Source organism: Camelus dromedarius, chromosome 18 (assembly GCF_036321535.1).
Source record: "Camelus dromedarius isolate mCamDro1 chromosome 18, mCamDro1.pat, whole genome shotgun sequence".
NCBI classification, from domain to species: Eukaryota; Metazoa; Chordata; class Mammalia; order Artiodactyla; family Camelidae; genus Camelus; species Camelus dromedarius.
The window spans coordinates 1,347,519-1,375,402 of NC_087453.1; the positions used below are offsets into that span (position 1 = coordinate 1,347,519).

At 62.0% G+C, this 27,884-nt stretch overlaps 1 protein-coding gene across 1 annotated transcript in view; it reads left to right on the forward strand.

Moving 5' to 3' along the window:
• Positions 1-27,884, forward strand: part of LAMA5 (laminin subunit alpha 5) — a 51,013-nt gene that overhangs the window by 10,224 nt on the left and 12,905 nt on the right. Inside the window, exons 3-42 of the mRNA XM_064475974.1 lie at positions 3,929-4,046; positions 4,852-4,970; positions 5,071-5,241; positions 5,353-5,450; positions 10,106-10,221; positions 10,698-10,816; positions 11,040-11,130; positions 11,340-11,474; positions 11,642-11,701; positions 15,869-16,009; positions 16,098-16,235; positions 16,329-16,463; positions 16,542-16,676; positions 16,747-16,884; positions 17,353-17,405; positions 17,631-17,736; positions 17,888-17,940; positions 18,028-18,133; positions 18,439-18,538; positions 18,690-18,846; positions 18,997-19,135; positions 19,281-19,423; positions 19,501-19,607; positions 19,703-19,856; positions 20,378-20,538; positions 20,635-20,743; positions 22,113-22,210; positions 22,289-22,490; positions 22,598-22,724; positions 23,357-23,496; positions 24,026-24,141; positions 24,232-24,443; positions 24,778-24,982; positions 25,222-25,366; positions 25,544-25,684; positions 25,827-25,988; positions 26,154-26,255; positions 26,358-26,441; positions 26,996-27,226; positions 27,770-27,883. Of these exons, the coding sequence (XP_064332044.1) occupies positions 3,929-4,046; positions 4,852-4,970; positions 5,071-5,241; positions 5,353-5,450; positions 10,106-10,221; positions 10,698-10,816; positions 11,040-11,130; positions 11,340-11,474; positions 11,642-11,701; positions 15,869-16,009; positions 16,098-16,235; positions 16,329-16,463; positions 16,542-16,676; positions 16,747-16,884; positions 17,353-17,405; positions 17,631-17,736; positions 17,888-17,940; positions 18,028-18,133; positions 18,439-18,538; positions 18,690-18,846; positions 18,997-19,135; positions 19,281-19,423; positions 19,501-19,607; positions 19,703-19,856; positions 20,378-20,538; positions 20,635-20,743; positions 22,113-22,210; positions 22,289-22,490; positions 22,598-22,724; positions 23,357-23,496; positions 24,026-24,141; positions 24,232-24,443; positions 24,778-24,982; positions 25,222-25,366; positions 25,544-25,684; positions 25,827-25,988; positions 26,154-26,255; positions 26,358-26,441; positions 26,996-27,226; positions 27,770-27,883 (5,181 nt within the window). The remainder of the gene's footprint in view (positions 1-3,928; positions 4,047-4,851; positions 4,971-5,070; positions 5,242-5,352; positions 5,451-10,105; positions 10,222-10,697; positions 10,817-11,039; positions 11,131-11,339; positions 11,475-11,641; positions 11,702-15,868; positions 16,010-16,097; positions 16,236-16,328; positions 16,464-16,541; positions 16,677-16,746; positions 16,885-17,352; positions 17,406-17,630; positions 17,737-17,887; positions 17,941-18,027; positions 18,134-18,438; positions 18,539-18,689; positions 18,847-18,996; positions 19,136-19,280; positions 19,424-19,500; positions 19,608-19,702; positions 19,857-20,377; positions 20,539-20,634; positions 20,744-22,112; positions 22,211-22,288; positions 22,491-22,597; positions 22,725-23,356; positions 23,497-24,025; positions 24,142-24,231; positions 24,444-24,777; positions 24,983-25,221; positions 25,367-25,543; positions 25,685-25,826; positions 25,989-26,153; positions 26,256-26,357; positions 26,442-26,995; positions 27,227-27,769; position 27,884) is intronic.

Sequence of the window (27,884 nt, forward strand, 5' to 3'; positions counted from 1 at the left end):
GCCTGCTTCCTGTGGGGCCGGGGCTGAGTCACAGATAGCCTGGTGACTCATGCTGCCCGGCCCAGCGGGTGGGGGTGGGGCCCCCCCTTCCCCAGGACAGGGCCACAAGGGCCGGCCTGGGGCTTCCCAGCCCGGAGAGGCAGGGTGTGCTGGCCCCAACAGCCTTGTGCTGCCGGGGGCTCCAGCCTCAGCCCTATCCTGGGATGTGGGTGCCTGAGCCCGGGGGCTGCTGGCCAGCTGCCGTCTTCCGCACCCCCAGCCCTGGGGCTGCGGGGACCCGGCAGAGCCCGAATTACCGGTTTCCTCTATGGCCCCTCTGTTTTCTGACTGCAGCCCCAGCCCCTGTTCACTCCCCTCCCCGCACCTCTGCCTCCGGACAGCAGCAGCAGGTGTGGTGTGGCTCTGGGGCCTTCTACTGCGTCCCTGCAGGTGGCTGCTGGCTTCTGCTTGCCCACCTCCAGGGACAGGTGGCCTCTTCCCTTTCAAGGCCCTCAGAGCCTTCACACCATTCTGAAAGGCCTTGTGCCCTGACCCCTGGACTTTGACTTCTGCTGTGTGTGTCCCCTTGCCCAGGGCCCACCCAAGGCTATACAGTCAGGGAAGCCCAGAGCCCACCCTGCTTTCCAGGCTCTTGTCCCCCCCCCATCCCCCACTGTCAGGCCGAGGTCACAGGGCAGGTCCCCTCCTAGAGAGCCCTGGCCCTCCCAGGTCAGGCTGGGTGTGGGGGCCCTGGGGGTGTGATGGCTGAGAGGCGGGTCCAGCTGCTGTCCTGGAGACGTGCCTGCCCCGAAATAGCCCGATTTTTAAAAATAACTCAGGAGGCTTTTGTTTGGCTTTTGCTTTAAAAGCCGTTTTTTTCCTTTCGCACAGAACTCTAGCAGCGGGAAAGGTCAGCCGGAGTTGGCAGCTGAGTGGGGCTGAGCGGGCGGGGCTGCTGGGAGGGCTGCGCCCAGGGAGGCCGGGGTCTCCGCTGGCTCCCCGGTCATGCCTAGGGCGGCTGTGTGGCCCCGGGAGCTGCGACCAGGTCTGGGCCAGATGGGGAGAGCCGGGCACATGCCTTCCCATCCCTCCAGCCGGGGCCGGGGCCCCTGCGTGACAGACAGATGACCAGGTGGACAGGAGGACAGAAAGCAGGCTCTGTCCGTGAGCGCACCGCGGCGCGCCAGCCGTGGCCGTGGCCGGGGTCCCCGCGCCGCCCCGGCCTGCCTGAGCGCGTCTCCGCGTCAGCATTTGTGCGAGTGCTCTCAGCTGGGAAAAATGCGCCCGGCCCGCCGACCCCGGGGGAGCTAGAGCCGACCGGCTGAGGGTGCGGCCTGCTGGCCTCGCTCAGGGAAAGGCGGGGGTGGGCCCCAGCAGGCTTGGCTGGAGCCTTTAATCTCTGGGGGTCCTTTGGTAGGGGCCATGCTGCCGCTCCCCAGAGCAGCCAGTGTCCCGAGTCCAGTGCACACCCAGGCCCCCCACGTCGCCATGCCCCCCCTTCCTCACGAAGACCCCTCCTGGCACCGGGGTATCCGAAGTCCCCAGAGCTCCCTGGAATGCCTGAGGGTTGGCCATGGTGCCTGTCGGGTGTAGGGTCCATCCCCTCAGAGGCTTGAGCCCCGTCCCTGACCAGGCAGAGCTAGTGGAAGATGACCTCAAGGCCTGGCAGTGGGTAAATAGGCCTTCTCTGCCCCCCACACCCAGGGAAAGGCCCTTCCCTGCAAACGCCAGGCCTTCCGGGAAGGGCAGGACTCAGAATGGGTGTGCCTCAGGGTCCTGGGACCTTCCACCCCCAGCCACCCCACACCTGGACTCTTAGCAGCCTGCCCTCCTGAGGGCTAGGCCATAAGGGGTCCACGGCCCCTCCACTGTCCCTTCATGGGGTCACCGCAGCAGCTTTAGGCTAACAAAGGGTCAGAGGGCCGACTGTGGGCCTTGGCCGCCCTGGAGGGGACCCTCCACTCTGCCCCATGTGGCTCAAGGCTCGGGACCTGGCCAGCCACCAGAAGCCCAGGTGGTCCAGGCAGAAATCCAGACCAATAGACACCAGAAGGGAGCCTGCTCCCCTGGGCCAGGCAGGGCCCCACTGAGGGTATGGTGGGTGGTTTGCGGTGTGACATTACCATCCCCTTTGAGTGGCCAGCAGGCAGTTCAAAGCCCACCTTCGGGTGCTCCTGTGAGGGGCCTGGGGTGGGGGTGTGGTCTGGGGGCCTAGGGCAGGGACGGGCGCCCTCCAAGCGTCGTGCACTCACTAGCTGTGTCTCCGCCCTCATCCGGGGCTTCCCACTCTCCCCGTGTGCAGGTTGGGTGCCCGTATCCCCTGCCAGCTCTGCCCGGGTCTCCTCGGAGCCCAAACTTCGTACACAGAGAGTAGCCTGGACAATGGCTCTGTTCTGCTTTGTTCTCTTGGCTTTGGGGCCAAAGTGAGGGTTGGGTAGAGCGCCCTCTACCCACTGGCCCTCAGAGCTACATGGTCCGGACACCACAGTCCCTCTACTGTGGTCCCAGGTAGGGCAGGCTGAGGCCAGGGTGCCACCCCCAGTGACAGGCGCACAGCAGAGGTGCATTCTGCCAGGTGCCACCTTCTCGGGGGTCTCCTTGGCTCAGCCCCTCATCGAGGCCACAGGCTGGGCAGAGGCTTCTGCCTGAGCCATTCTCAGTGGCTGTTCTCAGTGGACCCAGAACCCCTTCCCAGGGCTGTGGCCTGTGCCCTGGGCAGTGAGAACCCAGCTCCCCAGCCTGGAGGGGCCCTTCAGCCTCCACAGAGCAGCTGCCTCTTGGAAGGGGCGTCTTAATCACCCCGCCCCCTGCATCTGCATGTCCAAGGCCCTCAGGCCAGCATGGCTGGGCTGCAGTCAGGAGGGCTTCCCCAGGCAGTGCCAGGTAGGGCAGGGGGCCCAAGGCTAAGACCGGCCATACTGCAGGGCCAGGGGGCAGTTAGCCGAGGAGGGGCACAGGACACAGGGACGGCCAGGGATGCTGACCTCTAGCCAGGACGAGGTGAGTAGAGAGGCCAAGACCCTGGGAAGAGAGTAGAAGAGGTGGGCGTGGGGCCTTGGTGGGGGGTTCTGGGTGCCTCTGAAGAGCAGCCTCCCCCTCCCTTGGCTGGGTGCTGCCCTGACGTGCCCAGAGCCCCCCAAATCTCCAGCCTCTGACTCCTGAGTTGGCAGGGTCTCCCCAGCCCAGCTCTGGGAAGGCCCATTTTCCAGTCCATCTTCCCCCTTGGGGCTCCTGACATGGTAGGGGCTGGGCCCTGGTTGCTTCGTGCTGCCTGCCCCTGGGGCCCTCTGGGAGCGAGCTGGTCAGTGTTAGGTAAAACAGGCAGGTCCTGAGTCAGCTCTGAGAATGATGGGGGTGACTGGGGTGAGGCTGGGACAGGAGCCCCGTCCCGGTACAGGGGTTCACCTGTCGGCTATGCCAGGCTCCTGGGAGCTTGGGACACTGTCTAGCCACCTTTTCAGGCTGGCCACCAGAGCTCTGGGGACAGTGGGATGAGTCTTGTCTTTGCCTTACCCAGCCCCACTGCCTGGGCCCAGTAGACAGGCTGCCCCACATGTGCCCCATCTGACTCCAGCCCCCGTCAGGCCTGTCTGCAGCCTCAAAGCCCAAAGGACCATTGTGGCTCTCTGAGCTCCTGGAGTGGGAATGGGGAGGCAGGTGGGTCTGCGCTCTGGGCTCTGGTAACCCCAGGTCCAAGAGGGGAGCCCTTCCAAAATGATGGGTTCCTGATGGTCATCTCTGTGTCCCCAGTGCAGGCCTTGATGGCCTTGGGCCGGACAGCTGGCCCTCGCCCCTGGGTGCCTCTGGCCCTTGTGGGCAAACCTACAGATGTCCCCTGTGGGAAAAGGGAGCCCTGCCTTGCAGGGTTAGGGTGGCCCTCCAGGCGCTCGTGGGGCCCCGAGTAGCATGGAAGGGGCTCAGGGGTGTCCACACACTCCCTGCCCCACAGGTTTTCCACGTGGCCTACGTGCTCATCAAGTTTGCCAACTCCCCTCGGCCAGACCTCTGGGTGCTGGAGCGGTCCACGGACTTCGGCCGCACCTACCAGCCGTGGCAGTTCTTTGCCTGTGAGTGTCCTAGAGCTGGGGGCTGGGGGGGTGTCCCCTGGGATGGGCTGCCATCGTCATGCACGCTCAGGGTCTCCAGATGCCAGGCCTGCCCTCACCCCGGCTTTGGGTGGGTCAGGGCACGTTCCCGAAGGCAGGTGGGGGTTTGGTGGCTCTCCTTCCTGATGAGGGCGCAGCTGGGGCCAGGGCTGTTGGTGTAGGAGTCTCAGGCCATCTCCTGGCTCCTGTGGACTGGCCTTATGCTCCAGCAGCTCCGGAGATGACAAAGGCGGCCAGCTTAGCTGCCAGGTCTGGAGAGCACAGGAGCCCTGCTCACTGGCCGGCCATGCGCCACCCTACCAATCATGTTGATGGGGATGCTTTGATTGGGGGAGTCTGGGACATGTATCTCCCCAAACTCCAAGGCCCAAGAGTGAGAGTGGGGCAGTGCTATAAGGGACAGTCAGGAACAGCGGTCCCCTGAAGATGGGGATGAGGAGGGCCACCCAGGGGGACACTGGTCCTGTACAGAGAGCGGGGCAGGAACAGCAAAGGCCTGGATGTGGGCAAGTTCAGAGTCACTGGGACATGGGCAGGGTCAGCCTGGGCAGGGGCCATGCCCTCCTGAGGGGGCGCCCTGTGATCCAGAGTGCCACACTCCTCAACAAAGCCCTGAGGGACGGGCTGGGTTCCAGCCGCTGATTGATGCTGCCTCTCGGTTGAGGCTGTGAGGCTCCAAGAAGCCCAGGCAGGCAGGGCAGTGACGTGGGACGGGACCTGAGGGCTTCCCGGAGCACGGCGCCCTCACCCTCCAGCCTTCCTGCAGCTTCCAAGAGGGACTGCCTGGAGCGTTTCGGGCCGCAGACGCTGGAGCGCATCTCCAGGGATGACGCCGTCCTCTGCACCACGGAGTACTCCCGGATCGTGCCCCTGGAGAACGGCGAGGTGCGCCCGCCCGAGGCAGCACGGCGCTGGCGGGCGGCTGGTCAGGGGTGGCGGTCAGTGTTGGGGCCACGACCCGGCCTGACCCTTGGCCCGTCCGCAGATCGTGGTGTCCCTGGTGAACGGGCGCCCAGGGGCCATGAACTTCTCCTACTCGCCCCTGCTGCGTGACTTCACCAAAGCCACCAACATCCGCCTGCGCTTCCTGCGCACCAACACACTACTGGGCCACCTCATGGGGAAGGCGCTGAGGGACCCCACGGTCACCCGCCGGGTGAGTGGGCGGGGCCAAGGGCGGGCCGCAGGGGCTGGTGGGGAGGGGCCACGCAGGGCTCGGGCTGGGGGCTGACGTGCATGGCGCTCCGCTTACCCGCGCTGGGTGCAGTACTACTACAGCATCAAGGACATCAGCGTCGGCGGCCGCTGCGTCTGCCACGGGCACGCGGATGTCTGTGACGCCAAGGACCCGACAGACCCCTACAGGTGAGACCTGCAGCTTCCTGCCCAACCTGGGCGGAGGAGGCCTGGTTGCATTACCCACCATGACCCTGGCCCTGCATGAGCTGCACTGGTTCCCCGCCCCGTGGCCTGTTTCCCCACGTGCACAGTGAGGCAGAGGGACAGTACCACGTGCGGCCTCCCTGGGTGCCCTGTGTCAGGTGTGGGCCTGTTTGCCCTGCTGCCCCTCCACACCGCAAGCCCAGGGCCCTGTGGAGGGGGATCAGTGAGGGAGGTAACCTGTCCCCCGGGATAGGGGAAGCTCCCCTACTTTCCTGGAGAACACAAAGGATATACTCCCTACTGCTTCCACCCTGACCTTCACACCCCCTCACCAGCAGGGGCCAAGGCTCCGGGCAGGGAGCAGCCCAGAGACCACCCCCTACCCCGACATGCCCTGTGTTCGTGCCGCTGGGGCAGCCAAGGGCGCTGAGCCCACAGGCAGCAGAACCCGGGCCCCACCCGGAGCTAGCCAGTGAGGCAGGGCCCAGGAATCTGCATCTTTACCAAGCTGCCTCTAGATGCTGTGTGCCTGAGTGGCTCTGGTCACCCTAAATTCGGCAGTGAGTACTCAGCCAAATTATCCAGTGGACCTGGCGCCGGGCCAGGGCTGTCCTCCTGGCTTGCACCCCCAGCCATGGGGCTTGTTTGTTCATCCCTCCCTTCCTTTTTCCCTTCTGTCTCTCCTTTCTTCCTCCTTCTCTCTTTCTTTCCTCCCTCCCTTCCCCCTATCCATCAGCAGCTGTGTTGAGCGGACACTGGGCTCTGTTCCTGCCCAGGGGACACAGGTGGGCTCCCAGCCCCAGGAGCGCCTGGTCTGGGCAGACAGGGAACGTGCAGACCTGTCCCCAGTGCAGAGGCCCCCACAGGGCTGAGTGCTGTGGGGTCATAGAGCAGGACAGGGCTGATCAGGAGGTGCCAAGAGAGGCAGCAGAGCCTGCAACGGGGAGCCTGGGGCCAGCCCTCTGGAGCCCCCACCCCCTGCAGGGCTAGCTCACCCTGCCGTTTCCCTCACCTCAGAATCATGCAGCCCCCCACTTCTGCTGTGTCCACACCCTAATTTATGGTGGAGGCAAGTGAAGCCCAGACAGTGCAGAGGCTCGCCCCGATCCTCACAAAGCCGCACCCACAGGTGAGCCCCAGACACCTTCAGGTGTGGCTGCTGGGGCTGAAGGAGGAAGGGGTGCAGTCGCACTCACTGAAGGGCTCGGGCCACTTCCCTCCTGCAGGCCCTCCGGACCTGTCTGGCCTCCAGTGGGCCCCAGGCATGGGCTCCTGCCTGCAGCTTTGGGAGCTGAGCTCAGGCACAGCTAATTGCACTGGGAAATTAACTGCCAAGTGGGAACTTGTGATGCTTGGGAGGGGTGCCTGCTGGGCTGCCAAATTGGCCTCACAGGAGAGGTGGGCCTGCCCTTGCCTGCTGGGAAGGCATCGGCATCCGCCCTGACTCACCTGCGCCTGGGCGTGAACCGCGCTCAGCTCTCCCTGCAGGGCGTGTGCGGTGGCTCGGGATGGGCACCTTCCCCAGAACCACAGACACCAGCATCTCCTCCCACACCAGTGTCCCTGAGTATCAGCCAGGCGTGTTCTCCCTGCACACCTGACTCCTTCCATCTCTGCCTCTCTTCCGTGGACCCTGCCCCTTACCTCCACTGCCTCCAGCCTCACCTGTGTCCTCTCACTGCATCACCATCCCCATGGTTCTGAGTGCTGGCTGCCTGCCCAGCCTGCACTGAGCCCCTCACTCGCTCTTGCCCGCCGCCTGGTTTCACAGCCCCATGCTTTGATTCCCTTGGTGTCGTAGGTGGGTCAGGCTAACAGAGCGCCTGGGCTGGGTGGCGCATAAATGACAGAAGTGCGCTTCTCACCATTCCGGAGACTAGCGAGGCCCCCTTCCTGGTTCACAGGTGGCTGTCTTCTGGCTGTGTCTGCGCAGCAGGGAAGGCCTGAGGGGGCTCTCTGGGGTCTTTTTGTAAGGACCCGATCCTGTGGACGAGGCCCCACCTCCAGACGCCATCGAGCTGGGGTCATTTCACGTGTGAATGTCTGGTGGACACAAACAGTCTGGCAGTGGGTGGCACCATATGTTTCTTTCTGGTTCTGTTGCTTGTGATGGTGGCCCTCACTCTGCAAGGCATACTTGACTTCTCCAAATCCAGATTTAACCAGCTGTCTCCCTGATGAGCGGGGACCCCAGAACACTCACCCCAGGCACAGCACCTGCTCCCGGCGCTGCCCACGGAGCTGCCCACCGGACGCCCTCTTTCTTGTTTCCCATCTTTTCTTGGCCCCCAGTACATCTCTGGGGACTCAGTTTCCTTTTCCTGAGATGCTCTGTTCAGTTCTTCTTCCATGAGAATCTGGGAGTTGTTGAAACTGCCCATTTTGTCCTCGCTCTTGGATGACAGACAGTTCAGCTGGCCATAGACATTCTGGGTGATGGCCGTGCCTCTCAACACTTTGGAGATGTCACTTCACCGTCTCTGGTGTCTCTTGGTGGTGGGGAGAGGCCGCTGTCGCCTGCGTGGTCACCGCTGTGGGTTTTCTGCCTCTTCTGGACACTTCTGTCGTCTCCCCTCCAAGCTCCACGGGCTTCTGTTCTCTGCAGCGTTGAGGAGGGGACGTCATTTTTGTTGCCCAGGAATCTCACTTTTCGAATTTGAAAATACGTCTTTGTTAATTCAAGGCCACTTCTGGCCTTTGGCTCTCTGGGGAGCCAGCTGCTCCCCTGGGCCTCTGCTCTCTCTCGGGAGCGTGTAGTGCCGGAGGTGCCCATGGCTTCCTTCCCTCCCAGGACTTCGAGTGTGTCTGACCCTCTGCCTTCTGGGTGGCTTCTTCAGGTCCCTGAATCTTCAGCTGTGTCTGATCTGCCGTCTAGCCCATCCTTCGAGTCTTTTTAAAAAATTTATTTTGTTGGGGAGATAATTAGGTTTTTTTTATAATGGAGTTACTGGGGATTGAACCCAGGACCCGATGCATGCTAAGCATGTGCTCTACCGCTGAGCTAGACCCACCCCATCCTTTGAATCTTTAATTTCAATAATTTTATTTTTCATTTATAGACATTCTGGTGGACTCTTTGGTCACATCTGCCTATGTTTCGTAGCGTTGCAGTTTTTATTATGTTCTAGATTCTTTTGTTATAATCTTGAAACGTTCTGTTTTTGTGGTTTCCACTCGGCGCTCCATTTTTTTTTCTTTTCCATCATAAGAAAACATTTATTGAGAGCTTGTACTATGGCAGGCATCCTGCTCAGTGCTTTAAATGCATAATTTAATGTTTACAACAACACTGGATTACAATGCTTATTTCACAAGTGAAAAAAAATGGAAACACTCAAAGATGTTAAGTATCCTGTTTTTCCTCAAATCTTAATTTCCTGCCCTCTCCTTGTTCTGTATATCAGAGAACTACATTTCCCAGGCTGCCTGCCCTGTGACTTTTGGGGGATGTGGCCAGTGGGAGGTACTTGTGGAACATGGGAGGGTGGGAGAAGGGGAGAAGTTAGTGTATTTCTCCTCTCCTCTTTCTGCTTCCTGGGGCATCTCCACGAACAGCTGCTTCTCCTCTGTGGTTCTAGCTCCCATCCACTCCGGCGCTCCATTAAGTGCCATTCCCAGGGTCTTGTCCTGCTGTTCGGTGTGTCGGCTGACCCTGTGGGGACATTCCTTTGCAAGCTCTTCATCAGGGCTCCATCCATGCAGCAACCATGCGCCCTGGGTTGGACGGACCCTCTCCAGAGTGGTTTTGTGAGGGCTTTTGCCAAACACCACACTTTTTGCATCAACTTCTTGGTTCAGGCGTGCCCCAACCACGTAGATTCTTGAAGAATCAAACATCAGCCACAGGCTGCTGGTCACAGATCCTCGGGCCTTCCCATGGTGAGACGTCTGGCAGGTTATCCCTGTCTCCTCCCTGGATGCCGAGGAGCAGCAGGCCTGACTCCCAAGGCCCTGATTTAACTCCCGTGATTTGAAGCTCCGGGGGTGTTCTTGGCCTGGCTCCTGGGGTCCTGCTCAGGAGATGCCCGGCACTGCCGCTGTGCTGCTGGCCCAGGCAGTGGAGCCAACAGCCCAGGGAGCGGGCCGTGACTCCTGCCCCTGCTCGGCTGAGCTGTGTGGGTGTGTGCTGGGGTGGGGGCTGTGCAGGAGGTGGCCACAACCTCAGTCCTCAGCTGCGGCCAGCTGTCCCCCTGAGCCGACAGAGCTGCTCTCCAGGACAGCAGGCAGGATTCCAGCCCTCTGACCGGTGTCCGCCCCCAGATGGAAGAGGAAGCAGTTCTTGGCCACTTGCCTCTGGGGATCTGTGGGGGCGTCTGGCTGAGCTCAGGGCTGCTTGCTGAGCGGAACCTCGATCTCAGAGCTGGCCCAGGAAAGCTGGAGGCTTGGCCTTGGGTCCTGGCCCTGGCAGGGAGGGCATGGCTCGATCCTGAAGGCCCCAGCGCTCTGGGCTGACCTGCAGACAGGTCACCTGTGCCGACCACTCAGCGCCCTGCCCCGGACTCCACCCACAGACACACAGCCCTGTCACGGCTCCCACCCCGACAGGGGCCCTACACGGCCCTGCTCCCACTGCTCTCCCGTGTCCCTCTGGGTCCACGGTGGGTCTGAGTCCTTCCTGTGCCCTTGTGTCCCCGCAGGTTGCAGTGTGCCTGCCAGCACAACACATGTGGGGGCTCCTGTGACCGCTGCTGCCCTGGCTTCAACCAGCAGCCGTGGAAGCCAGCCACCACCTACAGTGCCAACGAGTGCCAGTGTGAGTGCCCCACGTGTACCCCCGAGCCCTTGCACACGTGCCCATGCGTGTACACACAGTGCTGGTGCACGTGCACTCACGTGCGCATCTCTTAGATGCCTTCCAGATTCTTGGTAAGACGTCATTTACATAGATGACTGCAGATTTTCCAATACTTGTCATGTTAATATAGACCGCGTAAACCCCCCTGCGCACACACATGCACACACACAACACCTGTGCTTGCTCTCGGACACATGCACACGTGCTCCCATAGTACATACAGCGCTCACACACATTAACACGTGCACTCACATACACACACGCTTACACATGCTCAAACACATGTTGTTGACACATTCAGGCAATAAGGCCCGTTCAGTCACCTGAGCCAGGCCACATCTGGGGTCACCCATGGTTTGTGGGATGTACTCCGGGGTCCCAGTCAGGGGGGGGTTCGTGGAGACCTGCTGACGGCTGAGCCCCCTGCTCTCCAGCCTGCAACTGCCACGGCCACGCCCACGACTGCTACTACGACCCCGAGGTGGACCAGCGCAACGCCAGCCGGAACCAGGACGACGTCTACCAGGGAGGGGGCGTGTGCATTGACTGTCAGGTGGGCGGGGCATTCTCAGGGGCGGGGCCGTGCCAGGTCAGGGGCGGGGCCGAGGACGGGGTTCAGTCACTGACTGTCAGGTGGGCGGGGCACTCTCAGGGGCGGGGCCGTGCCAGGTCAGGGGCGGGGTCGTGCCAGGTCAGGGGCGGGGCTGAGGACGGGGTTCAGTCACTGCGTTGAGCGGATGAGATGTTCTGGACTCAGCAGCCCTGCGTCCTTGCAGCATCACACCACCGGCATCAATTGTGAGCGGTGCCTGCCCGGCTTCTACCGTGCCCCGGACCACCCCCTCGACTCGCCCAACGTCTGCCACCGTGAGTGGGGCGGCCTGGGCGGGAACATCCAAGGACGGGTGCCCGGAAGCAGGGTCTGCCTGGGTTGGGGTGCCCTGGAGCCTCTGCGGCTCTCTGGGGGCCTGGCCACGGCTCCCATCCCACCTCCCAGCTTGGAGAGGCAGACCCTGCCTTTCCTAGGCCCTGACAGCCGGGAGCTTGGGGCGCCCTGACCTTCCGCCCGCATCCAGGCTGCAACTGTGAGTCGGACTTCACTGACGGGACGTGTGAGGACCTGACGGGCCGCTGCTACTGTCGGCCAAACTTCACGGGGGCGCGGTGCGACGCCTGTGCCGAGGGCTTCACTGACTTCCCACACTGCTACCGTGAGGGCGCCGGCCTGGGGTGGGGGGCCAGGGCCGGAGCCCCCAAGCATTGCTGCCTGTGGGCCCGGAGCCCTGGGTGGGGGGATCCAGGTGGACCCTTTTGTCCATCCCTGCACCTCCAGTGGTGTGGAGCCCACCTGACTGACACGTGGTGTCTCCTCCCTCAGCCGTGCCCTCCTCCCACAATGACACCGGGGAGCAGGTGCTGCCGGCCGGACAGATTGTGAGTAAGTGTCCCCCTAGGTCCCCATCCTGCCCTGGGCCCCCTGGAGTGGGCAGAAGGGGCACCACCTGGGGCCCCACCCAGGCCCGCAGAGAGGGAGCGGTTCCATTTTGCTCACCTTGTCTGTGGGTGTTTTATTTTTGTGCAAATAATACCTATTTATGCTAAAAAATCTTCAAAATGTAAGCAGAAAGCTGAAGACAAGGGTTACCAGAGTCGCACTGCCTGCAAACAGCCCCTCCTCCATCCGTCGTGCGTGTGCTGTTTTCATAAACACTGCCGTGTGCTGCTGTGTAATTGTGTTTTCCACCCACACGTCCTGTAAACACGTCATTTTAGGGTCCACGTTACGCAGACAGATGTAGCTTTTATTTAATCAACTTCTGATTCTTGGAAATTGAGGTTCTTTCCAGATTTAAAAAAAAACACTGCGGTAAACATCCTTGCAGCTAAAGCTTTCCATGAATTCTTAACTGTTTCTGCAGTACACTTTCCTGGAAGGAGGGTCTGGGTCACTAGACGTGCACGTCTGGGGACACTTTGGGCTGCAGGTTGCCAAACCGCTCTCCTAACAAAATCGCCCAAGCAGTGGTGTGTCCTGTAACTGGTGGCATCTCAGATTAGGTGGCATCTGGTGTTTCATTGTTTTTAGCTGCGTTTCTTTGGCTCGTTTGCAAGGTCGAATCTTTACTCGCGTTTCTGGATGCCTTTGGTTGCGTTCACATGTGAGCCGCCCACCCGAGGTCGCTGCTCACCCCTGTCTTCACCTGTTCCTGGTCACAAGCTCTGTGCATATGAACTAGGTCAGCTGTTCCCCACGAGTCCTGGCCTCTCCTCCCAGCGGGTAATTTGCCCTTTTTAAACATTTTTCACGTGCAGGTGTTTTAAACTTCAGTTGAATCCGCTGACCTCGTTCTTCCTGGTCTCTGACTCAGTCACATTTTGATGATGGTCGCCGAACCCAACTATTTCCATATGTCTGGTTCTTTCGCAGTTTTTCTTTTTTTTTCCAGTTTTTTCCCTTTTTACATTTAAATGTTTAGCTTCTCATCAATGAGGTAAACCAGGGATCGGCAAACGTTTTCTGAACAGGGCCAGTGCTGGCGACTTTGAGAGCCAGCTCCTGCTGCTGTGTGTTGTAGCTCGGAAGTAGCCGTGGACCATGTGCACGTGAATGGGTGTGGCTGTGTGTCAATAAAACTTCATGTATAAACCAGGCCGTGGAGCACTGGACTGCAGTGTGACGATCCCTGGTGTAAACCGCTGAAAATCCCTCCTTTCTGCGCTGGCCCTCGGTGAGCACCGGGTCATCGCGCTGATGCAGGGTTTCACTTTTAATCTGAATTCTACGATGCATTCTTCTAACGTTTTTCCTAATGTGGACCCAGTGTTGGACGTACGTGTTTTGTGTCTTTATTCGTGAGACTGGGTGAAAGCTTTTTTGGGGTTTTTTGGTGCCGTCTTGTTCTGGTTTTGTAATTCATCCTGTAAGATGTTTGGGAGATGACCTCTGCTTGGTTAGGCTCCAGATCAGTTTGAAAATCACAGGAATGACCCATGTCTTCCAAGTTCGATAGAACCTCCTATAGAACCGCCTGGTCCCGATGCGTGCTTCGCGGTGGAGATCTTAGCTGAGGGGCTTCATTGCCGTTGTGGTTATTACGTCTGTGAGCTTCCCACCCTCACCTTAAGTCACTTTTGGTTATTTGTGTTTTCTTAGCAAATTGTTTATGTCATTTGGATTTAAAATGTGCTGGCCTAAAGCTAAACAGTTATAAAGTCACACAGCATTCTGTGTGTGACTTTTAAATGTCCTTTCATTCCTTTTGTCTGATTTTCTTTTCTTTCTTTCTCTTCTTTCCTACATTTATTAGACCTAGTAGAAGTTTGAGTGTATTGATGTTTTCAAAGTGCTGCTTAAGGTTATATTGATAGGTCTGCTGGGGTTCTTTCTTTGTTTAGTTTGGGAGAGAGATTTTACTTCCTAATATAGAAAATTTTGAACTAAAATTACTCATTTTTCCTTTCACTGAGGTGTGGTTGGTGTATAGCGTTATGTTAGTTTCAGGCAAAAAACACGATGAGCTGGTATTTTTACATGCTGTGAAGTGACCACCACATTAAGGCTGGTGGACACCTGTCGCCACACATAATTACGTTCTTTACTCATGAGAACTTTTAAGATCTATTTTCTTAGCAACTTTCAGTCATACAATACGTTATGATTAACTGTTGTCACCATGCTGTGACTTAATTGTTTTATACCTGGAAGTTTGTACCTTTTGACCCCCTTTACTCATTTCACCCAGCCCCCAGTCTCCACCTCTGGCAACTGCCAATCTGTTTTTTGTACCCATGAGCTCTGGGGGTGTGTGTGTGTGTGTTTTAAGATCCTACAGCAGTGAGGATGTAGAGACTAAATGAGATCGTAGCAGTATTTGTTTTTCTCTACTTTCTTTTGATTTATTACTCTTTTTATTGCTTCTTGAGTTAATTATTATTTTTTGTCTCTCTTAATTATCCACAAAATGCTCAAAGCAAGAGTGATTTTGATCCACAGGAAAATGTCTGGAGACCTCTTCAGTTGTTAGAACTGGGGGGAGGGTACCACTGGCATCTGGTGGGTGGGGGCCAGGGATGCTGGAAAGTGTCCCACAGTGACCGGGACAGTCCCCACTCCTGCACGGAGAGTTACCAGCCAGAGTGCCACTGGCGCCAAGGCTGAGACACCCAGAGTCAAAGCTCGGCACTTGCCCCCGCGTGTAGCTTCGGCTGCGCGTCGCCCGTGGGGTTGACGTCCTGCGCCCTCACTGCTGTCCCTTTCTGGGCAGTGCATCATTTCAGTTTTCATTTTCCTCTTGACCCGAGTTGTTCAGAAGAGTGTTTGTCGTTTCAGGTGGTTAGGTTTCCTTCCCGCCCATGTTTTGATGGTTCAGCCCTTGTTTTACTGCATCGTGGTCAGATTTGGTAGCCTGATAATTTCTGCTTTTTGTCTTTGGAATTTGAGATTTTCTTTCTCACCTAGTATATGACCCCTTTTTTGATTGTTCTAGACATGTGTTCTCTGTTGGGGACAGATTTCTGTATATACATCTATCACAGCACACCTGTTTATTATGCCTTTTAAATCCACTCTGTTCTGAACGTTTGTCACATCCTGGGAACAGTGAATTCAGCCTTTCTCTCTGTAATGATGGTTTTGCCGGATTCCCCTCGCAGTTTCAACAGTTTTAGTTTCAGGGCCTCGTGACTGCTTTATCCTGCTCTTGGAGCTTGGGTTTGCTCTGTCTCTGGGGGCAAGTCCGCCTTCTCAGCACACAACCCCCGCTCCGTCTGCCTTGGTGTTTGTGCCTTGGGCTCCCTGGCTGTTGGGTCTCTGCGCTCACCTGCTCTGTGTCTGGGCCCCCACCCTCCCTTTCAAAGCTCTTTTTCCCCTGTCGGAGTCCTTGGTTCTTCAAGGTGCACACTTGACAGGACAGGCCCAGATTCTCCTTCAAGAGTCAAGCCTGCACCTTTGGGTGTATCTCCCGGGAGGCCGTGTGGCCTGGCAGAGGGGCTGTGGCTGCCGTGGGGCTTGCCCTGCCCTGATGGCATCATTTCTCCCTTTCTGCTTCAGTTTTTCCTTTCCTGACTTTAGCTGGATTGACCAACGAAACATGACTCAGTTGCCTTATGTTTCCCCCTCTGAGGCTTTGGGAGTTCAGTTTCCATCTTCTGATCTGGCCCGAGGCTACCCTCGCAGTTTTGACGAATGTTAAACCTTTTTTTTCTGTCAGTAACAGAAGTTAAACAGCACTTACGACCCTCTTTTTGTGCGTAAGTGAAGACATTTAGCCAGCTTTTTCCTCCTTCCTCCTAATCCCCAGAGTTACTTTTAAAGAGCAGAGTTTTCTGTTCACCTGGACGCGGTTTTGTTGTGCGTCTTCTCTGGCTGTGTCCACGCCTGCAGGCAACCTGGTGTCTGCATCACAGACCCGAGTTTGTGTGTGTTTACAGTGGCTGTGAGTTCGCCACCCGCCACTGTTTTCCTGATACAGCAGCTCCCCCTTGTCGGATTTGTATTGTCTTTTCCGTTCTGCATGAGTGCAGTATAAAGGTGTAAGGCGATGAGTTTGCGGAGAAGGGAGGGTTTCTGGCGGGAAGGCCTCTGAGGTTCCCCTCCCGCCCCCAGACTGTGACTGCAGCGCCGCCGGGACCCAGGGCAACGCCTGCCGGAAGGACCCGCGGGTGGGACGCTGCGTGTGCAAGCCCAACTTCCAGGGCACCCACTGCGAGCTCTGCGCCCCGGGGTTCTACGGCCCGGGCTGCCGGCGTGAGTCCAGCTTCGTCCCCGCCCTGTCCCCCTGGGATCCCGGGGCCCTGGCCCCTCCCTGACCCAGCGTGGCCGCCCCTCCCCGCAGCGTGCCAGTGCACCAGCCCCGGAGTGGCGGACGGCAACTGTGACCGCGACTCGGGCCAGTGCACGTGCCGGGCGGGCTTCGAGGGGGCCGCGTGCGACCGCTGTGCCCCCGGCTACTTCCACTTTCCTCTCTGCCAGCGTGAGCGAGGCCTTCCCGGTGGGCAGGGGGATGGGGCCCGGTGCCCGGCCAGCATGTCTTAGGGACGCCCCCCGTGCACCTCTTGGCCCGCAGTGTGTGGCTGCAGCCCCGCAGGGACCCTGCCCGAGGGCTGTGACGAGTCTGGCCGCTGCCTTTGTTGGCCTGAGTTCGATGGCCCTCACTGTGATCGCTGCCGTCCCGGCCACCACGGCTACCCTGACTGCCAGGGTGAGCAGAGGCGGGGGAGCCTGGGTGGGGTTGGGGGCCCCCGCGGTGTTCTGGGGCCTGACCTCACATCCTTTGCAGCCTGCGCCTGTGACCCCCGGGGGTCCCTGGACCAGCTCTGCAGCGCGGGCGGGCTGTGCCGCTGCCGCCCTGGCTACGCGGGGGCCGCCTGCCAGGAGTGCAGCCCCAGCTTCCATGGCTTCCCCGACTGTGCCCGTGAGTGCCCTGCAGGAGGGGGGAGGGCAGCGTGTCCCCGCCATGTGCTCACGCCTGCCCTCCTCCCCAGCCTGCCACTGCTCCCCCGAAGGCTCCCTGCACGCAGCCTGTGACCCCCGCAGTGGGCAGTGCAGCTGCCGACCCCGAGTGATGGGGCTGCGGTGTGACGTGTGTGTGCCCGGTGCCTACAACTTCCCCTACTGCGAAGGTGAGGCTGGCGGCGTGTGTGCTCCGCGTGCTCTCACGTGTGTTCACCTGGGTCGCACGCTGCATTCACGTGACGATCGTGTCGGTGTACTGTGTATGCACATCGTCACGTGGTCTGTGGCCGTGCACCTCCACCTGCGTGTGTGCGCGTGCCGTGCCTCTCTTCAGGCTTGCTTCTGTGCTCTGTGCGTGTGTGTGCTCGCTTGGCCGCTCACACGCGGTGCCTGTTCACCCACAGGTGTTTGCGTGCCCTGTGCTCACTGCACGTTTGCAGCCATGTGCTCTGTGGTGGGGACCAGCACGCAGAGCCACACCTGATTTCATGCCTGTTCACGTGCATGTGTTCACATGCGTGGGAGGCGGGTGTGCTGCTCCCACGGAGCCTTGGGTCCTGGCCAGGCCTGGGGAAGCCCTTGGCCATCAGAGTCAGTGACTGAGTAATGACGATGGCCTGCGCATCTCTCTGCAGCTGGTTCCTGCCACCCTGCCGGCCTGGCCCAAGATGACCACGTCCTTCCTGAGGTGAGCCCAGGTCAGCCCTCTGGACCTGAGGCCATCACTCCCAGAGAGACTGTCACCTCCCCGTCCCTTGGTCACCATGGCAACCTCAGGGCCCATTTGTTCCCCTGGCTGGTCTTCTGTCCCTGCCCCTGGGCCATGCCAGAGATGGAGCAGGGCTCCAGGGCTGAGGGTTTGTGGGTAGGAGGGCAGGGACCCACCCTGACCCTCAGTCTCATCGTCTCCCAGGCGCAGGCCCCCTGTACGTGCCGGGCTCACGTGGAGGGGCCGAGCTGCGATCGCTGTAAACCCGGGTTCTGGGGGCTAAGTCCTGGCAACCCCGAGGGCTGCACCCGTGAGTCTTCCCTGAGTGAGGGGCAGGGTGCTGGGGGGGGGGGTCTTGTCATGGCAGGGAAGTGAGGACTGGCCCCACTGGTCCAGGGTGGGGACAGGCCCGGCCCTCCTGCTCCTCCCCCGCTCTCAGGCCTGCTCTGCCCCTCCCCCAGGCTGCAGCTGCGACCCCAGGGGCACGCTGGGTGGAGCTGCGGAGTGCCAGCCGGTGAGTCTGGGGCCAAGGCGCTGGGGGCCGTGGGCTGTGTGTGAGGCCCCTCCCCTGCCTGGTCCCACCTTCTCCCTCGGCTCCCAGGGCAGCGGCCAGTGCTTCTGCAAGCCCCACGTGTGCGGCCAGACCTGCTCAGCCTGCAAGGATGGCTTCTTCGGGCTGGACCAGGCCGACTACTTCGGCTGCCGTGGTAGGTGCCCACTTGCTTGGTCCTTGGGCCGCGTCCCGGGGAGGCTGAGGCACCGGGTGTGGGAGAGAGGAGGGGGTTTTGGCCCGCGGTCCTCACCTGCATCTCGTGCCCCGGGCAGGCATCACTGATCAGTCCCGGTGCCCTTGCGCCTGGACTCAGAGCCTCCGTGTCCCGAGTCCCAGACAGCCCCGAGCGGGAGATAAAAGTTGGCTTCTCAGCCCCTGCCGCTGTTCCCGGAGGGAGGATGGAGCAGAGTCCTGCGGGGCTGGGGGCTGGGCTGCACTGACCGCGCTCCCTCCCTGCAGGCTGCCGGTGCGACGTTGGCGGTGCCCTGGGACAGGGCTGTGAGCTGAGGACAGGCGCCTGCCTCTGCCGCCCCAACACCCAGGGCCCCACCTGCAGCGAGTGGGTGCCCCTACCCCAGCTGGGCCGGGGGGCCGGGGTGGGAGCTTGTCCGCTGGGCTTCTCCCTGGGGACCCTGGTGAGCTGTGTAGGAAAAGTGCCCACCCTGCCCAGACTGGGTGACGGCTGCCCTGACCGCCCCTGCCGTGTCCAGGCCAGCGCGGGACCACTTCCTCCCTGACCTGCACCACCTGCGCCTGGAGCTGGAGGAGGCGGCCACGCCCGAGGGCCACGCTGTGCGCTTCGGTTTCAACCCCCTTGAGTTCGAGAACTTCAGCTGGAGGGGCTACGCACAGATGGCTGCCATCCAGGTGGGTGCGGCGCTGCCCCGACCTGGAGCCCGGCTCAGAGGTCCTGGTGTGCCTGGCGGAGTGGGTGGGTAGATCCCTGAGGTCCGGGGACTGGGCTGGGAATGGCCAGGGAGGGGCAACCCTGATTTTCCATGCCCACCGCCCCCCCAGCCCAGGATCGTGGCCAGGCTGAACGTGACCTCCCCTGATCTCTTCCGACTCGTCTTTCGATATGTCAACCGCGGGCCCTCGAGTGTGAGCGGGAGGGTCTCCGTGCGGGACCAGGGCACGTTTGCCACCTGTGCCAATTGTGAGTGCAGGGTGGTGGGGAGTGCCCTCTCCCGCCCCCTCCCAGCCCCCCAGCCCCTGCCTTGCCCCCACATGCAGGTGTCCACTGGCCCTGGGGAGGTGCAGCCTGTGTGCTTGTCCAGGACTCTGGCCGTCTCCGCCCCCAGGCACAGAGCAGAGCCAGCCCGTGGCCTTCCCCCCCAGCACAGAGCCTGCCTTCGTCACCGTGCCCGGGAGGGGCTTCGGGGAGCCCTTCGTGCTGAACCCCGGCAACTGGGCCCTGTTCTTGGAGGCCGAAGGAGTGCTCCTGGTGAGGCGGGGCTGAGCGGGCTGGGGCAGGGGCCAGGACGAGGGCGGCAGCACCTGACCTCCCGCCCTGCCCCCCAGGACTATGTGGTCCTGCTGCCCAGTGCCTACTACGAGGCGGCCCTCCTGCAGCTGCGGGTGACTGAGCCCTGCACGTTCCGGCCTGCTGCCCAGCGCTCCGGGGAGAAGTGAGGGCCAGCCCGGCGGGGGCGGGGGGCCCAGCCCTCCCTGGGCTCTCACCGCCCACCCCGTGCTGACCACAGACTCTTGTGTCCCCACCCAGCTGCCTCCTCTACACCCACCTGCCCCTGGACGGCTTCCCTTCCGCCGCTGGGCCTGAGGCCCTGTGTCGCCATGACAACAGCCTACCCCGGCCCTGCCCCACGGAGCAGCTCAGCTCCTCACACCCACTGCTGGTCGCCTGCCGGGGCAGTGATGTGCGTGTCCCCAGGACCCCCGAGGGTGGGCGGAGTTGAGACCTGGGGGAGGCGTGCCCTTGGCCTGGAGGATGGGGTCCATGTGGTAGTGATGGGACACGGGCAGGGCAGGCGTGACGTGGGCAGGTCACAGGCAGTGGGTCCCGGGCTCCAGGCCAGCCGGCTGGCTCCAAGGGCACCTGCTGCCTTCCACGGCTTAGACCTTGGGAGTTGGCACCCTCGGGCCTCATCTGAAAATGGGGTATTGATGGCCAGCCCTCCAGTTTATTGTGAGGAACTGTCAGGTCATTGATTCTTCCAGGCACTGGGCACTATTTAGTGTGAGGCCAGTGGGCTGCAGGCGGGCACAGGAGCTCAGACTGAGCAGAGGTTGGAAGGCCAGGTGCCCCAGGCAGCAGGGGTGGCCAGTGCACAGGCCCTGAGACCTGGTGGGGCAGAGGGTGGGAAGGGCCTTGTCCAGCTGTGTCCTGTTCTCCAGGTGGGGGACTAGGGTGGGGACCTCACGTTGCCTGCCCCCCTAGGTGGACATCCAGCTTCAGGTGGCAGTGCCCCAGCCGGGCCGCTATGCCCTGGTGGTGGAGTACGCCAACGAGGATGCCCGCCAGGAGGTGGACGTGGCCGTGCACAGCCCCCAGCGGGACCCCCAGCAGGGGGCGCTCACCCTCCACCCCTGCCCATACAGGTGTGTGGGGAGAGGATTGAGGTCTGGGGGCTGGGTGGGCTGGCTTGGGGCACCAGGGCTGCCCGGCCCGCTGACTGCCCCTGTCCTGTCCCCCAGTACCTTGTGCCGGGGCACTGCTCTGGATGCCCAGCGCCACCTGGCCGTCTTCCACCTGGACACGGAGGCTAGCGTCCGGCTCACGGCTGAGCAGGCTCGCTTCTTCCTGGTGAGGCCCCCACCCCTTCACCTGAGCCCCGCGGTCGGGTTAGGTCTTTCCAAAGATTTTAAAGATGCACAAAAGGAGAAGAGTGCGATGAGCCCAGGGACCCACCCCAGCCCCACCGTTAACTCGCACCCGGTCCAGTTCTGGGAACCCCTCACCTGCAGGGTCTCTTTTTCCCTGTGGGTATGAAATGTTTATTTAGAAGTAATACGCCCGGCTGCATGAGGGGAACCACGATGCCCCGGAGGCAGAGCAGAAAGAAGGAGCAGTTTTAATGCTTTTGGGTGTAAGTTACAAAAATGTAACACCGTGTGAGCAAGGCCCCTGCCAGATTAGGAAGCGGTCCATACAGCATGGGTCCTGAACCGGGTTCACCAGCAGCCGGGTAGCTTGCTTGTGTCAGCCTCACAGAGTTGAAAACTAAATCGCAGGACTCACTCTCTGCCGAAAACCTGCTTTGTAACCACAAAAGCCCGTGCAATCTTTTTCACTGTTTCGATGCCCAGAACTAGGCATCGATGTTTATTTGATGAGTAACAAACAACGGCATTTGTTCTTATCAGAGTATCTTGCAATCTTACTGTGTTTTGTTTCCCCAGGCCTTTAAAAGTTTTAGCAGAGTAATATACGCACATATTTTTATACAAGCATCAAACATTGAAGAGACTTGCAACAAAATGGAGTAATCCCCTGCCCCGCCTAGTTCCACCCTCCAGAGTCAGCACGTTTCTCCCACATTGCTAAATAACGCATCACGTGCTGTCTGCTGATTTTCCTGCGCAGCACAGTGGTCGTGGGCTCGGTCGTTGTAGACTCTCCGTGGAGCTGTGCCCACAGAGCACAGCCCAGCGAGTCGCCCCCGTGCCAGGCCAGGAAGGACAGGGGCCCACCCCGCATGCCTGCCGCTCAGGCCCCCACCCCGGGTAGCCACTGCCCAACACTCGCGGCACCGCCTAGCCTGCCTGTTCTGGAACTTTCTGTAACTGGAATCACACATGTTCTTTGGTGTTGCCGACACCGTGTCGAAGATGGGTGTGGCGTGGCCCTGGTCCTGCAGCTCTGTCTTTGCTGTGGGGTTTTTCTAGACACGCTGCTGTTGGTCACACTCATTCCGACACCGTTGTAGATGGCCCAGGGCAGGAACGCCCACTCAGGACCCCGTGCTCACGGAGCGCCCTCCTGTGCGGGTCCCTGTTCCTGTCCCTGTGAGCACAGCTAGCATCGGGGCACGTGGCAGGGAGAGCTGGGGAGCATTCCAGGCCCCAAGACCACCCGTGGGCGAGGGCTGGGAGAGGCAGGTGGAGCAGGGCCGGGGACCTGGTGCGGAGAGTGTGTATGGACCCCGCACCCACGCCTGCTCCTCCACCTGCAGCGCAGTGTCACCTTGGTGCCCGTGGAGACGTTCAGCTCGGAGTTCGTGGAGCCCCGCGTCCACTGCATCAGCAGTCACGGTGCCTTCGGCCCCAGCAGGTAGTGGGGCCGGAGGGGACCAAGTGGCCCGTGGGTGTTGGCCGGGACCTGAGAACTCACCCCTGTGCTCCCCACCAGTGCCACCTGCCTGCCCTCCCGCTTCCCAAAGCCGCCGCGGCCCATCGTGCTCAGGGACTGCCAGGTGCTGCCTTTGCCACCTGGCCGCCCGCTGACCCACTCGCAGGAGCTCACGCCAGGCGCGCCCCCATCTGGGCCCCAGCCTCGGCCCCCTACTGCCGTGGACCCTGATGTGGAGCCCACCCTGCTGCGCCACCCCGAGGTGAGGCCGCGGCCGGGAGGGGCAGTGTGTGGGCTGGGTGGGGCTCACAGCCCCCCACCCTCCACGTCCCCGCACCTCCGCCCACTCACCGGGGCCTCTACCCGCAGGGCACCGTGGTCTTCACCACCCACGTGCCCGCCCTGGGCCGCTACGCCTTCCTGCTGCACGGCTACCAGCCAGCCCACCCGGCCTTCGCCGTGGAGGTTCTCATCAATGGGGGCCGCGTCTGGCAGGGTGAGTGGCTGTGGCGGGTGGTAGCCAGAAGGACACCAGGCGAGGAGCCTGCCGGGGGTCTCACCCACGTGGCCCAGCGTGTGGTACCACACGACGTGGACAGGGCATGGGCTGGTTCCACGGCTCGCGGGGGCCACAGCACAGTGCCCGTCGCCTGGTGTGAGTGACAGGGCCGCACGCCCTGTCCTGCTCTTCATTCTCAAGTGAGGCGCCCCCAGGAGCGCTGCAGGGGCAGCCCCGGCCTCCTGGCCCCTTCACAGACCCTGCTCCTCGTCTGTGCTGTGACTCAGAGTTCACGCCGTCACGGGCTCAGGTGATCGAGGGCTCACTGACATGTGTCCCCACCTGTTTGCCTGTCCCACTCCACCAAACCCAGGGGCCTGCGCCTCAGCCTGGTGCCTGACCATGGCTGTTTCACACAGTGTGAGTGGGCCTAGCCACGTGGGTCTCCACAGGCCGGTCACACAGCCATGCTGTGTCATGCGTGCGTGCTCCTTGGTGGCTGGTGCTGTCCGTGGGCCCCCTCCTCTCTGGTGACTCCAGGAGGGCCCTGGGCCCTGGGTGAGGCCATGAGACCACGGGCCTGGGGCAGTCTGTGTGCTTGGGGTCCTGACCCACTTTTCCTCCTCCAGGCCACGCCAACGCCAGCTTCTGCCCACACGGCTACGGCTGCCGCACCTTGGTGGTGTGTGAGGGCCGGGCCGTCTTGGACGTGACCGACAGCGAGCTCACAGTGACCGTGCGTGTGCCTGAGGGCCGGTGGCTCTGGCTGGTGAGTTTTGAGGCTGGTGTCTGTGTGCGGACATCCTGAGCCTGCTCAGGGACCAGCTGTCCTCCACTGGTCAAGCCACCATGGGTCACTCAGCCGGAGTGTGCCCCCTGCTTGCTGTAGCCCCGCCCTGTGCCAGGTGCTGGGGGAAGCAGCCTTTGGGCACCTCGACCCATTATGTGGGGCTCCTGAGGGCTCTAAGAACCAAGATGTTGCCCACCAGCCCCCTGGGCCCTGCTGGTCAGAGTGGCCTGCCTGGAGGATGGAGGGAGGCATCCAGCAGAAAAGGATAGGGGTGGGGCTCTCCATCAGAGCTGCCACCTCACTCCCCAAGCTTTCAGCTGGCCGTAGAGGGTGGTCTCCCCCATGAGCGACCCAGGCAGGGACCTGGTACCTGCCAGCCTTGCTGGGACTCGAGACCAGGGTTGCCTCCATCACTGTCTCAGCTGCCCAGCCGGAGCCTGGCTGGTTGCAGAGGAGCCCTGCTGGTTTGCCCTGGCCAGGGTAGAGTGACCAGGCCTTGATGCCATAGGATTACGTGCTGGTGGTCCCTGAGGACGCCTACAGCCCCAGCTATCTCCAGGAGGAGCCCCTGGACAAATCCTACGAGTTCATCAGCCAGTGCGCCACCCATGGTTACCACATCAGGTGGGCCGGGCATGGGGCCGGGCCGGGAATGGGGGTCCGGATTGGGGGTCCAGGCCGGGAGCCGGCCTCACCACCCGCCACTCGCTGCAGCCCCACCAGCTCGCCCCCTTTCTGCCGCCACGCCGCTGCCTCCCTCTCCCTCTTCTACAACAACGGTGCTCGGCCGTGCAGCTGCCACGAAGTGGGCGCCACGGGCTCCACATGCGAGGCCTTCGGGGGTCAGTGTCCCTGCCGTGCCCATGTCATCGGCCGCGACTGCTCCCGCTGCGCCACCGGCTACTGGGGCTTCCCCAACTGCAGGCGTGAGTAGCTCCATCCCAGGGCCACCAGTGCTGGGGCGGGGGTGGGAGGCACCGGACCCCAAGCAGGCTTCCTGGTGAAGGGGGCCCTCCAGGAAAGAGTGGTCGGGGGGAGTATTCTGGAGCCCGGAGGACCAGCCCTTCCGCCTCCAACCTGGGAGGCCCCAGGCCTTGCAGGGTCATCCAGAAGGTTTCAGGGGCTAGACGGTTCTGACCAGCTGACCCCACGTCAGAGGGGCTGCCTGGGCTGGGGCCCGGAGCTGGGTGGAACCCGGCTGGGGAGGGTGGGTGTGCCTGCGGTCCAGGCCCCTGATTGGGGCTGTGCACGCGCCCACAGCCTGCGACTGCGGTGGCCGCCTCTGTGATGAGCTCACGGGCCAGTGCATCTGCCCACCCCGCACCGTCCCACCCGACTGCATCGTCTGCCAGCCCCAGACCTTCGGCTGCCACCCCCTGGTCGGCTGTGAGGAGTGTAACTGCTCGGGGCCCGGCGTCCAGGAGCTCACGGACCCCACCTGTGACGTGGACAGCGGCCAGTGCAGGTGAGAGCTGTCATCGGAGGGCACCGTGGCCTCAGGGCAGTCCTGGCCAGGATGCGTTTCTGCCTGCCGGCGAACCCTGACCGCATGCTCCCCCGTCAGCACTCCCGGCTTCAGCGGTGCTGCCTTCTTCAGTTCTTGGGGGGCAGTGCCACTGTGGTGGGGGCACCTTTGGTCTCTCCCTTCAGTGTGAGGGGCCAGGGGGACGGGAGGCCCAGCCAGCTCCTGAACCCTCCTGACAGGTGCAGACCCAACGTGGCAGGACGCCGCTGTGACACTTGTGCTCCTGGGTTCCACGGCTACCCCAGCTGCCGCCCCTGTGACTGCCACGAAGCAGGTTCCGCGCCCGGCACGTGTGACCCCCTCACGGGCCAGTGCTACTGCAAGGTGAGGGCGGCCAGTGGGGCCAGGCTTGCCACCCCCATCCTGCCTCTCGTCCTCTCGGGGTGGAGCTTCTTGGCAGCTTTCAGGACAGTCAGGCCTTCTGTGGGGTGACCGTGAGCCAGCTCGGGCCAGGTGGCCTGGCACACAGCTGACCGCCCTGCCCCACCCTCCCGCCCCCAGGAGAACGTGCAGGGCCCGAGGTGTGACCAGTGCCGCCTTGGGACATTCTCCCTGGAAGCCGCCAACCCCAAAGGCTGCACCCGCTGCTTCTGCTTCGGGGCCACGGATCGCTGCCGGAGCTCGGCCTATGCCCGTCGGGAGGTGTGCGGGCAGGACGGGCTTGGGACCAAGGGTGGTGCTGCCTCGGGGAAGGGACTTGTCAGCTCCCAACCAGCAGGGACTTAGGACGGGGCCCTGCGACACCTGAGGGTGTCCGCCTGCGTGACCTGCCCTGTGCCCGCAGTTCGTGGACATGGAGGGCTGGACGCTGCTGAGCGGTGACCGGCAGGAGGTGCCCCACGAGCGGCAGGTGGAGGCCATGCTGCTTCGCGCGGACCTGCGGCGCGTGCCCGAGGCCTTCCCCGAGCTGTACTGGCAGGCCCCGCCCTCCTACCTGGGAGACCGGGTGAGCAGGCTGGTCGCCCCTGGGAGGGCGCCTCCTGGAGGCCTGAGGGGGAGGCAGCAGTGAGGATGCCGGCGTCCACGGAGGGGCGGGGCCTTGGGAGGGTGCCCAGCGCCCAGCCCCGTGGTTGGGGTCTGGCCAGGTCGCATCCCTCTGCCTGGCTTCCAGGTGTCGTCCTATGGTGGGACCCTCCGCTACGAACTGCACTCAGAGGCCCAGCGGGGAGACGTGTTCATCCCCATGGAAAGCCGTCCAGACGTGGTGCTGAAGGTGGCTGCCAGGGTGGTCTCGGCAGGGTGGGCGGCGGGCACGGCCAAGCCAGGACGGTGGGCAGCCCGGTTCCCAGCCCTCATCCGCCCACGTGCCCCCTAGGGCAACCAGATGAGCATCACGTTCCTGGAGCCAGCGTACCCAGTGCCGGGCCACGTTCACCGAGGGGCGCTGCAGCTGGTGGAGGTGAGCGGGGCTGGCCTGGGCAGCTGGGTCCCTCCTGGAGCCCGGCGGAGAATGCCATCTGTGCCCGCTCTCCGTGGCAGAAGACGCAGCCTGGGAGCAGGGTGCTTTGGGACGCCCCCCGCCATGCCTGTTTTCTGGTTCCCTGGGGCTGCTTGCCGGGCCGCTTGCGGATCCCTGCTCCCTGATGGGCACGCAGTCCTCTGCAAGCTGCTCGTGGGGTCTGTGACCTGTTGTCTTTCGGGGGCGCTCTGTGTTGGTCCTGATCTGAACGTAGCCACCGTTTTCTGGCCCGTAGCCCCTCAGCCTTTCACTGAGGTGTCTCGTGATGAACAGAAGCTCTCATTCTTAACCTGTTCAAATTCACAGGATTTTCATTTACAGTTAGTGTTTTTGTGTCTTAAGAAAGTATTTGTGTCTGAGATCAGAAGTTACCTACGCTGTGTGTCACTCTTCTTACCCCGTGTCACCTGAGCCCCGTCCCCCATGGAGGGTCTGCTCGGCTCCTTTGTGCCCTGGGCTTGTGGCCCCACTGAGAACCTGTCGTGGCCCTGCAGGGGAACTTCCGGCACATGGAGACCCACAACGCCGTGTCCCGGGAGGAGCTCATGATGGTGCTGGCCGGCCTGGAGCAGCTGCAGCTCCGCGCCCTCTTCTCGCAGACCTCCTCGGCCGTCTCCCTGCGTAGGGTGGCGCTGGAGGTGGCCAGTGAGGCGGGCGGGGGCCCTCCGGCCAGCAGTGTGGAGCTGTGCATGTGCCCTGCCAACTACCGTGGGGACTCGTGCCAGGTGCGGCGCAGGGGCGGGCACCAGGCTGGGAGGCTGCCGCCCCCTGGTCAGTACAGCCCGCCCCCCGTGCCGGGCACATCCGTACCCGCCAGGCCTCCACTCTCGCCCTCCACCTCGGCCCCTCCCACCTTCTGGATGTCACCCTCCCAGCCTGCTGGCTCACCTGTTTGCTGATCTGCTGTCACCCGCCCCGCCCTCTGTGCACACGGCTGCTCTTCGTCCACTTACTGCCCAGTGCATCCCATGTCCTCCGAGTCACCCAGGCAGCGTGTCTCTAGCCACCTCCCCTCCCTTGCCCACGGGGCATCCGTCCGCCCACTGGGAAGGGGTGTTTGGAGAAGAAAGAGGAAGGCCCTGGCCCGCGGGGAAAGAGGGTGGTCGCCTGAGCCAGAGCATCCATGCAGCTTCATGGGCTGTGACCTTGTGCCTTCCGCTAGCCAGGGTCAGGACCCCTGAGGGGCTGACCTGTGGTGGCCCCTGGCCTGCCCCCGCAGCGGGCTGGCCCTGCCCCCTTTCCTGATCCCTGATGCCCCCCCCCCCCAGGAATGTGCCCCTGGCTACTACCGGGACGTCAAAGGTCTCTTCTTGGGTCGCTGTGTCCCTTGTCAGTGCCACGGCCACTCGGACCGCTGCCTCCCTGGCTCAGGCATCTGCGTGG